The sequence below is a fragment of the Manihot esculenta genome, chromosome 13 (genome assembly GCF_001659605.2).
Source record: "Manihot esculenta cultivar AM560-2 chromosome 13, M.esculenta_v8, whole genome shotgun sequence".
NCBI lineage: Eukaryota > Viridiplantae > Streptophyta > Magnoliopsida > Malpighiales > Euphorbiaceae > Manihot > Manihot esculenta.
The window spans coordinates 30,353,387-30,365,577 of NC_035173.2; the positions used below are offsets into that span (position 1 = coordinate 30,353,387).

The 12,191-nt window shown below is 32.5% G+C and overlaps 1 protein-coding gene across 2 annotated transcripts; it reads left to right on the top strand.

The window, feature by feature from the left end:
* The first annotated feature begins 1,589 nt into the window (after window positions 1-1,589).
* LOC110630137 (serine hydroxymethyltransferase, mitochondrial) lies at window positions 1,590-8,117 on the top strand. 2 transcript variants are annotated; one of them, XM_021777466.2, is made up of 16 exons: window positions 1,590-1,867; window positions 1,963-2,013; window positions 2,107-2,193; window positions 2,542-2,663; window positions 2,813-2,889; window positions 3,068-3,192; window positions 4,747-4,839; window positions 5,393-5,485; window positions 5,606-5,803; window positions 5,969-6,073; window positions 6,232-6,297; window positions 6,468-6,545; window positions 6,774-6,885; window positions 6,966-7,076; window positions 7,240-7,402; window positions 7,894-8,117. In XM_021777466.2, exons 1-15 carry the CDS (start codon window positions 1,778-1,780, stop codon window positions 7,377-7,379), a joined length of 1,548 nt encoding a protein of 515 aa, XP_021633158.1. In that variant the 5' UTR covers window positions 1,590-1,777; the 3' UTR covers window positions 7,380-7,402; window positions 7,894-8,117. The 2 variants fall into 2 exon arrangements, with proteins under 2 accessions (XP_021633158.1, XP_021633157.1); XM_021777465.2 differs by having other exon boundaries at window positions 7,897-8,117.
* Window positions 8,118-12,191: the final 4,074 nt, after the last annotated feature.

Consider the following 12,191-nt stretch of genomic DNA (forward strand, 5'->3'; position numbering starts at 1 on the left):
TAGATGAAGACGTCCCAGTGGAGTGAAGTCTCATCTTATTTAATAATTAGTGAAACAATGATGCGCTCGTTAATATATGAAATCTAATAATATATTATAACTGTACACCATATGCTCCGTCGCAAATTTTTTTAAGAATTATTTTATCTTTTTTGTATTTTTTTTTAGTATATAAATATATAATATTCTTTTAGTGTATTCTGTTCTAAAAACTCGTAGAGAAATAGAAAAATTTTAGCCGCCGTGGACGTAGCTAAATTAGAATGACGTTAAATCTGTGTATTAATTTCTTTTCATACTTATTTTTAAATTGTGTGATTATTTGATTCTCAACAGTTCTGAGAGGTTTTGTGAAGAGATCGGCGAATTGGTCATTTGAAGATACAAGTTTGGTGGTGATGAGAACATTCAACACTTGGTTTCAAATAATATGGCAGTCAATCTCCAAGTATTTTATTTGCTCGTGAAACTCGGGGTTTGGAGCGATGTATTGAGCTACTTTATTGTCACAATAAAGAGGGATGGGTAGCAAATTATGTGAAATTCCTCAAGCAAGTAAACAATCAACTATAACTCACACACAGGAGAGATCATGCTTCTATATTCAGCTTCTACCGAAGATCGACGGGCCATTGCTTCTTTTTTTTTTGTCTTCCAGGATATTAAGAAGTTTCCAAGAAACACATAAAAACCGGTGAGAGATTTTCCCGAGATAGGACGTGCAACCCAGTCAGAGTCCCAAAAAATGGAAACTCAAAGATCATTCGAGATAGAAAAGAAAATTCTCTATTTTGGGTGGCTGCATCAAGATAAGATTTTTTTTTAATGTTTGCATGTATCGGCTAAGCTACTAAGTGGAATAAGTGATATCAAGTTGAGTTAACCCCAAGTATAGTAAGTGTCCCACTAATCTTCGATATTGCTATGAGTTTGGTAGTGGATCTCCTTCTTTGAGATCTAACTTGATGCCTTTTGAAAATGGAAAGTTGTTGGTTTTGCATGTAGTGGTCCTGTGTCAGTGATATCACTGATATATTTTTTTTGGTGCAGGAACATCCCCTTAATTGAGCATACTACTTCCAAACCAAGAAACTATTTTACTAGGTCAAAATCCTTGGCAGTGAAGGCTGTATCAAGGTAATTTTTAAGTTCTTAAATTAATTTTTTATTTTATCCTACAATGAGCATGTCGTCTATATAGACAATAAAAACTAGAAAAGTGTTGTTAGAACCCTTAGTAAATAAACAATGATCAAATATAAACTTCAAAATTATGCTTCTCTCCTGCTATAAGAATCTACTTAAGAAGATTTTATATTTTTTCTCATTATTTCTCCTATATAATTTCTCTTTATTAGTCACTGCACAATTAAACATCTAACTAATTAAATTTATTTTATATATCAATAATAAAATATTATTAATTTAAATTTAAATGTAAATGTAAATTCTTTCTTCATAAACCTAAAATATATATAGACTGATTTTATTTAATTTTTTTTTTCGGTGGACCGAATATACATAACTTTTTTCTGGTATCATTTATTTACTAACCACTCCCTTCCAAACAAATGGTAAAAAGCAAGTGTGATGTGAGTTGGGCAAATGAGAACCAACCAGAGACAGAGAAGGAGAAGGTAGAGTGAGAGCAAGGCCGCAACTGATTTCCAATGGATAACGAGATCATCAAAAACCAACCACAAAATCACCAGAATAAATAAATAAATAAATATTCCTCTAACTACCACAACTCCATTTCTCTGCTCAACACAACAAGATGGCCATGGCAATGGCGCTTCGCAGGCTCTCCTCTTCAATCGATAAGCCCATTCGCCCTCTCTTCAATGCCTCCTCCCTCTATTACATGGTTCTCTCACTCTTTTTCCTTTGTTGTTTCCTCTTTTTATTTTCCCGAGAAACAAACAGAAAACTCGCTGATTTCATTTATTTGTTCATTTGCAGTCTTCGTTGCCTAATGAAGCTGTGTACGAGAAGGAGAAGTCTCATGTCCCTGTAAGCTCAAGACTCCAAAGAATATCATTCCAGTTTTCGCTTTCCTAATTGTTATTATTGTTGTTTTTACGTCTACCAATTTGTACATTTCAGTGGCCGAAGCAGCTCAATGCACCGCTGGAGGCCGTGGACCCTGAGATTGCTGACATTATTGAGCTCGAGAAAGCACGCCAATGGAAGGTATATACGCTCTGTATGCATCTATGATGACTTAGTTTCGAGAATTGTCGTATTGTGTGAAACGACCTTTCTTAAGTACCGTTTTACATGTTTATTCACTGTTGTATGCTGTGTCCATGGAAAAAAAAAAGTAGGTGTAAATAATTAATTAAAATTTTCTCACTTTTACTTTGATTTGGAACCTCTTTTTTCTCCTCTTCTCCTGATTTTTTGGTTTCATCTTTTTATTTATCTATATAAATGTTGCTCACAATTATGTTTGGAACTGTAGATTTCTTCAAGTTTGCAGTTTTAAGACGCTTTTCAGTTTACAATTTGATATCTAACCGAAAAAAATTTCGCATGTAGGGGCTTGAACTCATACCCTCAGAGAACTTCACTTCTGTTTCAGTGATGCAAGCTGTTGGATCAATCATGACCAACAAGTATAGTGAAGGATATCCTGGTGCTAGATACTATGGAGGAAATGAGTGAGGCCTAAACTCTTTATCCCTTCTTCATGCTTATTATAATTTTTCGAATCTTATGTCATTATGCTTAGTATATTGTTAGCTAGTAATTATTGTTCTTGAACTTTCTAATTAAATGAAGCCATGGACATGGAACATCAACTTTTCAGGTATATTGACATGGCGGAATCCTTATGCCAGAAGCGTGCATTGGAAGCATTTCGGTTGGATCCTGCAAAATGGGGAGGTGAATATATTGTTTTCCTTTTCTTTCCTAGTGATAGGAACTTTGTCGATGTTTACTAGAGTTCATGTTATTTGATTATAAGGGGAGACAGGTTATCAAGTGGTATAGTTGAGAAGGAAGTTTAAATAGCATTTTTTACCAGTGCTCTGTAAACATTTTATTCTCTTTTATGTCACAGTCAATGTGCAGTCTCTATCTGGGTCTCCTGCCAATTTTCAAGTCTACACTGCATTGTTAAAACCTCATGAAAGAATCATGGCACTTGATCTTCCTCATGGCGGGCATCTTTCTCATGGCTATCAGGTGCTTGCAGCTTCCATGATTTTCTTTCTTCACTATCACTGGTCTTATTTAACTTAATAATATTATTTAATCATGTGTATCAGATGTGCTCCCCCTAACAGATCACCAGGATGTTTTTGCCACAGAAGCAATTAGTTGTTTCATAAAAAATATAATCATGGATGAATAAAATATTCTCCTTTCCTCCTAGGCACTCACGTTTCTGTTTCCCTCTCAAAAGCTGAAAAATGATAACATTTACACATTTTTCATTGAATGATCATACCTTTTATGATTATTTGGAAAAACAAAGCTTTTCCCCTACTATTTTGTTTCTTTATGACTCAATTTGTTTTGATGAATTCCTTTCCTCCTTATGCATATATTTTTATGATGCAAACCAACTTGTCCAAAGTAGCAGCATAAATGCATTCTGCAAAGCAATTGAAATGGAACTCTGATTTCAAATTCCGTTTCCTACCTTCTTCTGGTCTCTTGTTAGCAATAAAATGGGGAAAACTAAGAAAATGAAAAAGAATGCTGAGATTATCTGTTCCATTTCCTTTTTTTTTTTTTCTGAGAATCAAAAGGAAAGTGGAATACTCATTCATCATTAAGTTGTGGTGATACAAGTATTGAGTTTGAGTTCTTTTTGGTATGGTTTCTTGTGCTCTTTACTTTTCTCCCCTTAATTCCAGACTATGGTTTTAAATCGCGGCCATGTTCGCAGTCGCGAGTTATGGAAACAGGCTTGTAACGGCTATAACATAACTGTTTTTTAAAAAAAATTTGCAAAATTTATAAATGAAATGATATTGATTAGATTTAATTCAGAATCATGTATACAAATATATAATAAACATAAATACATGAAATATTGATTATTTACTTAAGTTAAACATCATATAGTTTAAAATAAGAAAAACAAGTATAATCTTTATAGATCAAGTAAACTAATAGTTCAAAATATAATTTTAACTCAAAACTAACACTTTAATCTATAATTTTTTTTTAAAAAGAAGGAAAAAAATAACAACTTAAAACTAAAATACCTTAAATTTAACTAACATTTTAGAAGAAATAAGCTTGAAAATACAGTAGTTTATGATGGATCTAAGCTTATATGAGAAATATGCAGGGAAGGCTGAAATTTAAAAAAGAAAGGGAAGAGAAAATTTAAAAAATATAGCATTTGAAGCTGCTGCAAAGTGTAAAAACTAATGAAAATGAGAATAGAAATAGAAGAGGAAGGATATAAAAGAATTTCAATTACTGGTAATGGCTATTACTGTTACTTTACTGTCGGTAATGGCCGTTACGTAACAATGGCCATTATGGCTGCAAATCAGGGGACCGTTGTATAACGGGATAACGGTCCCTCCAAAACCCGTTACATAACGGCAGTTGCGTTTAAAACCATGTTTCAGATGGTAAAATCTCCAGGGAATGTAATAATATGACTGGTAATTGTAATGACATTTAAGTGGGTTTAGCTTGTCTAATGAATTTTATTATGAAATACTTTCTGGTTACTTTAAGGACTTCTTTGTCACCATTTCTTTTCCTACTATGCAGACAGATACCAAAAAGATATCTGCAGTGTCAATATTTTTTGAGACAATGCCATACCGATTGAATGAGAGCACTGGCTATATTGACTATGACCAGGTGTGCAGTTCCTTCACAGAAACTATTTTTTTTCTTTCTAGCAAAAAAAAAAAAAAAAAAAAAAAAAATCTGATATTGGACCAACTGGCAAGATTTTATTTTTTTTGGTGCATCATCTTCTCTGTTCCCAAATGGTGCTTCTTCCTCTTTTGGCTACTGTTGACCACTTTTTTCAATGATTTAAAAGTGAGGCTTTTGTCTTCCACTCCATCTGCTTCCACAAGAACATGAAATCTTGGAACTGATTTCAATTCAAACCTTGACCATCTCAACTTATAATGTTATTATCATTTTATGAGTTCAACTGTGATATTCCTTACTGCAAACATTTCAGGTAACTGTTATGGAGATTCTCAAAATCCCATAGTCACAAAATATGAAAACTTGTTGAGTTAATCAGCATTATATTTTTCTCATGGTTGCATCAGAATGTCAACAACATGCTCTCTTTTTCATATAAAGTGCAGAACAGATCGGCATTGTATTTCAGATGCATAGTTATCTGCATATCTTTGTGTATAAGTGAGTAAAAGGAATGTGAAATAAATTGCAGCTGGAGAAAAGTGCCACTCTTTTCAGACCAAAGTTAATAGTTGCTGGTGCTAGTGCTTATGCTCGTTTGTACGATTATGCACGTATTCGCAAGGTAACCTCCTTTGGATTAATTTGTAGCATTTCTAGTTTGCAATTAAGAACATGATGCAATGAAGCTTGTGGTTTTGATTTAATTTGGCGGTTTATAGGGTCTAAGTTTTTGTCTTAACAGGTTTGCGACAAACAAAAAGCCATACTGTTGGCAGATATGGCACATATTAGTGGATTGGTTGCTGGTGGTGTCATACCATCACCTTTTGAGTATGCAGATATTGTGACCACCACGACTCACAAGTCACTTCGTGGGCCACGTGGAGCCATGATTTTCTTCAGGAAGGGCGTGAAAGAAGTTAACAAACAAGGCAAAGAGGTGAGTTGCTAAAGGAAAGGCAACAATTCTTCAAATATATATATGTACCCTTGTACTTTCCTTTACGCTATTTGTTATCCAGAGCATTTTCTGCTTTTTTTTTTTTTTTTATGAAATTGTGATTTCTAAATTGGAACTAACATTTGCATTGTGTTCTTGCTGAAGGTGTTGTATGACTATGAAGACAAAATCAATCAAGCTGTCTTTCCTGGACTTCAAGGTGGCCCCCACAACCACACAATTGCTGGTTTAGCAGTTGCACTGAAACAGGTCTTTATGCTTATAAGATAATTTTCCATGATTTAGCATTTCTATAGGTAGAAATTTTTTGTCTAATCTAAACCTTTTTCAACTTGCACTCAGTTAGCATAGAATTTCAAATTAGTACTTCTCTATTGTTGTTTATGTGGTTTTGCTGCCTCATGTAGGCTACTACCCCAGAGTACAAAGCTTATCAAGAACAAGTTCTTAGTAATTGCTCAAAATTCGCTCAGGTATTACCTTACAAGATGATGTGAAATTTGTTACTAAAACAATATTATATAAACGTGAAATTTTCTCATTGATGAGAACTTTTAATGATGAAATTTTATGACTTCAGAGTATGGACCTAATTCAGTATCTTCCAGTACCTTGATTGCTTGAAATTTTACTACTTGCGCAGACATTAGTTGAGAAGGGATATGCACTTGTTTCTGGTGGAACTGAGAACCATTTAGTTTTGGTGAATTTGAAGAACAAGGTGGGAACATTTTCTTCTCTCTGATTTTGCCACCCAATAGAAGTTTTTTGGATATTATCCAAAGTAAAGGTTGCTTTAAGACAATTCTACTTGTGCTTGCAGAAAGATAGTATGGGATCCATTTCATGGTCGTAAATTTATTAGATTTTGATTGTGAAATGTAGGATGGTAGTACCTTTTGTTATCTTTTTCTTTTTTGCCTGCCCCTTAAAATTTTCATGATATCAGGGTATTGATGGCTCCAGAGTTGAAAAGGTGATGGAAGCTGTTCACATTGCAGCAAACAAAAACACTGTTCCAGGAGATGTATCTGCCATGGTTCCTGGTGGCATAAGGATGGGTAGAGCCATTTCCATGACAAAATGTGTTTAGATTTTCTCAAAATGTGACTTTTTCTTGATGAATCTAACTGAATTTCAGGAACCCCTGCTCTTACATCTAGAGGATTTGTTGAGGAGGATTTTGCTAAGGTAGCAGAATTCTTTGATGCTGCTGTGAAGTTGGCAGTGAAGATCAAGGGTCAAACCAAAGGTTAGTAAATTTCAGATGTGTTGGTTGCTACCGTAGATCTGGTCAGTACCAGTGTTCGTGCTGGTTGTGTAATGTGTAATCTCATGACCTCAAATTCATAATTGATTGAGGGTCTACAATTTGGTAATCCAGTTTATGAGGTATTAATTTTTTTTTAAATCAGGGACAAAGTTGAAGGACTTCGCGGCTACAATTCCTCACTTCCAATCTGAGATTGCAAAACTGCGCCATGATGTTGAAGAGTATGCTAAGCAATTCCCAACTATTGGGTTTGAGAAAGAAACCATGAAATACAAGAACTGAGCAAGAAATCCCAACTGCTTAAGGTATATGATGACCTCAGTCTTGTTGGAGTTTCGCCTGTTCAGATAGAGTAAAAACCTTACATAATTTCTCCTCATTTCAGGGAAGGAAGATATGATGCCTAATTTTTCAAACATTACACATGATATATTCATAGTGATTTTAGGAAACTGGGAAGAAAAATTGCTCTTTTTTGTGCAACTCCTTGTATTCTGCATTGAGGATATAGATAACTGACCTAAAAGATGTCTTTTCAGCATGCATCAAGCATCATGGCAGAAGGAATGATAATACAATATCATTTTTAGTATTGAAAATAGTAAACTACAAAAATGCGCACTTCTGTAGTGAAAGAAAAAAGCCTCCATTTTACTCTTATCTGTAAACATATGCTTGCAGCTCTCCTGCTGCTTGTTTTTACCAGTCTTGATTTGAATAAAGTCATAAAATATATGATATTTAATTTCATGCTTTTCTATTCTTAATTTTTTGCTGATTCTTTATTTATGTGCAGCAGGTTTAGCAAATTTCAAGCGAGTTTTTCTACTTACTGGAGGTGGAGAGGTGGCATTAACTTATCGATCAATTATCAAGGTTGTGAATTTAGGGCTTTTTATCCATAGAAATCTTGCAAACCTTGATCCATGCCTGTTTAAAATGTATATATATACGCATCAACTGAAGTCTAGTAAAGAGATGAACTTGCTCATTCTAAATGTGATCACATACTTTTGCTAATGGTCTCATCGGTTACATATGCTACTGCCCATTTGAACAGATGGACTCTTCCAATTCGGGGTGCTCGGGTAAGGTGGTCCATTTTCTGTTACATTTTTAGCTTGTACGAATCACATACCCGCACGTTGCAAGAACATAATTTTTGAACAATATTGAAATCATCGCAGGTTTTCTATTGCATTAGCTCTATCTCTCTCTCTCTCTCTCTCTCTCTCTTTGCAATTTGCTACATCTTTTGTTGTGAATTCTCTCAGCTGTATTCTGTGATCTTTCATTTTCTGTGGAGTTTCAACCCTCTTCTATCACTTCTCAATATTCTTTTTATGCCTCTTCTTCTCCTTCTGCAGTCTCTTTTTCATCAGCTTGAGATTGGAACATCATGAACCTAAAATCTCTGCAGCTCCACTTGTTGCTGCTTTCCCCGAGTTCTTCTTTTAGATGATATCTCCTTTACTTGGGCATTTCTTTGCTTCTTCTCAAGTTTTAATCTTTGAAATTAAGAATTTCCCAATAATTCAATTTAATTAATTTTTTAAATAATTTTTTACTTAAAATAAAAAAAATTAATTTTTTTCGACTTAAAAAATTTTCATCTGAAAAAATTAAAATCTTATATAATTTTATAATAATTTATTTGATATTTTTTCCAATAAAAGTTGTCCTCTTATTTTTATAGCCTTCTTTATACCTAGTTTAACATGATTCAACTTGAGTTCCTCTTTCTAGCCCTCCACTAGGCTTTTTGTCAAATAAGATTATAGGATTTTTTATTTGTGAATTTGGAGTTGGATAAAAAGTATTTAGAATTTCGAAATTTGACTGTCGGGTGATAATAGGAAAGTGTGTCTGGTGATGGTAGGGAAGTGTGTCTGGTGCCCTGGTTGAGTAGCGCTAGGCCGATATGGGGCTGCTAGGCCGATATGGGGCTTCTCAAAGAGGCACCAAGACCCTGGCAGGCTTGGCTCCCTTAATCTCGATCGAATTTTTTTTTTTCACTAATGAAGGCAATCATTCAACATTCATTTTATAATTAATTTTAAAAATAAAATTAAAATATCAAAATATATAATTATTATTTCAATATATTTAATTGTTATTAAAATCTCACAAATTTTAATATATTACAAGCTATAAATTCATGAGTCATTTATATATATTAAAATTAAAATTTACCAAATATTTCATAACTTTCTATTAATCTTTAGGTGAAGTTAATATTTTATAATGAAAAAATAATAGTGAAAATAGTAATCTGAAAAAATTTAATTGAACAAATAAGAATGATATTAATAACGATTAAATTCAATTATATAAAATTTATAATAATGTTCTGAATAACGTTTAACGATGACAATGTAGATGACCGCCCATACCATAATGTCCTGATATCCTCTTTTGAGGGCGTCTTGTATTGTACCGACGCTCGTCAAATGATAACTCCTATTGAGCCTCCTCAGAATCTCCAATATCATCTTCTGCCATATATAAATTTAAATCAGGAGGTTGAGATCGATGTCTTGAACTCTCCCAATAATTAGATCCTGAGTTGCAAAGTCAAAATTTCTTGAATAAGGGGTTGAGAAAATCTCTCATGAAAATTTAAAGAAAACAAGTTAAGTCAACTTGAGGGATCATCTAGTGATTGTCGGGGGAATGCAGGAAAAATAAATTCTGATGGAGTATATGTCTACATAGGAGAGAAGAAGTTGAACGGCGTGCTAGTCATGCCTTCTCCTGGTAGGGGTGAGCAGTATTCGGTTCAAACCGAAAAAACCGACCGAACCGAACCGATTTGAAAATTTAATTCGGTTTTTTATATATTTCGGTTCGGTTTTTAATTTCAAAAATTTTGGCTATTTCGGTTCGGTTCGGTTTTGATTAGAAAAAAACTGAAAAAACCGAACTGATTAGTGATAATAATATGTTTTTTCAATAATATAGAGAAATTAAATCATATTAAAATTAAAATATTTTAATTAAATTTTAAAATATTAAAAATAAAGTGTAAAAAATAAAAAATTATTAAAAATCGAAATCGATCAAATCGAACCAAATCAGACCGATTTAGTTTGGTTTGATTCGGTTTCTGACCAAAATTGATTCGGTTCGATTTTCATAAACACTAAAATTTCAATTTTCAGTTTATTCGGTTCGGTTCGATTTTAAATCGAACCGACCGAATGCTCACCCCTATCTCCTGGTGCCCATCTTGTATACTGACTCTAATAATCATCTCCATAAATAGGCATGTGTGAAGATTGACCCAATTTTATATATGAGTCGTATGGATGGTATGCAAACGGTGATGGTATCTGCATAATACCAGGGTCTAGCGTAGGTCGTAGAATCTCTATCTCCTTTGATAGCCTGGTAGTTTGGCGACGATGTCGTGGAAGGTTCATAAAGGAGAAGAACGCGTTATGTATATCATTTGAAAGTGGTTGGGAAGGTGGGGCCGGTTGTGGAGGTGATATTTGGAAAATGCGATCAAACATTTTAAGTGCATGAAATATCAAATTGACTGCATTTTCAGTCTCATTCATTGTCGGGTGATGAACTTCACTCTATCATAAGCGGCAGTTTTCCAGACTATTCTCTTGTAAAATGTATTTATCAAGATATCAATCCCAAAAGTTAAGTATTATAATTATTTTTGTAATTAATAAAGAAATATAATGTTACTACAACGCCGATTGATGCTCTGTATTATCCATGTATTGTGAATGGAAATGTAAATATTGGGTAATAAGATTGCTGCCGACAATCCGTTGGTACCTTGATTCCCAGAGCGCTATCCAGTATTGATGTTTGAGGGCGAAGATGTTAATTTTATTTCATGCATATCATCTGTTTGACGTGGTGGGCTCTCTATCAGATTGATGCCACTCTACAACATGAAAATAAAACAGTGGCACTACTGATCCCCATATTTGTCTACCTTGTAGATAGTAATCTAGCATAACATCCACCATATAATCAGAGTATACTTCCCATATAAACTGCATAGATAAAATAATATAAAAGGGTTAAAATTGTATATTTTGAATTGACATGAAATTAAAAAATTAAGAATAATGACTTCTTCGGCTTTCATGCGATCAAGTTGATACCGAAGTTGCACTAGTATATGCGTTGTAATTTCGATAATAGTTCTAATATTACTCCACCTATACGATATATAGTTTACAATTACTAACAAAATGTTAGATTTAATGCTGTAGTTGTAAAACAAAACTATATTACATTAGAGTATAATATATGCCGGCTGCCTATCGGTGTATCTCAAATTGGATCTATCTAAGAAATGGTTGGCACAATTATTTTTATTTTGTACCATGCTCAAATCTGTAAAATATACGGTGTGTCGCCCATTTGCTATGTATCTCTGCATAGTTTTTTATAAAGTCAAGTAAGGCATGTTGCACCCCAACTAATTAAAAGTTTAAGATATTAATTAAGATTTAATTTAAGTTAATTAAATTACATATATAATAAAAATAATGATGTAAGTTAATTTAAATCTAATTAAAATTAATTTAAAAAGTTATTACAATTACAATAATTTTAAAAATCTGAATTTTTTTTATTTAAAATTAAAAAATTTAGACTACAAATATAAAAAAATTATAAAATTATTGTCCTTTTATACTAATAAGTCTTATAATAAAAATAATAGAAATATAAAGATAAAGTACAAATATTATAAAATTAAAGAGGTAAAAATTATATTTTAAAAAAAATTTTAAAAATATATATGAGTATAAATAAAAATTTTACCAAAATTGGGTGGGGCCAATTGTAATTCCATCTCTATTATCTTATAACTTAAAATTGAATGAATAAATAAAAGTAATGATAAAATAACTTTTGATAAAAATGTGGATGCATAAATTATGCATTTATCATGATATATAAATATATTATAAAATGACAACTAAATAATAAATAAATAAATGAATGAACATAATTATTTTTTAAAAAATTCTCTAAATTACTATAATATTTACTATTTTCGTTTTATAATTTTTATTTATTTTTTTTATAATTATGTGAAAATTAATATTTATTTTTATT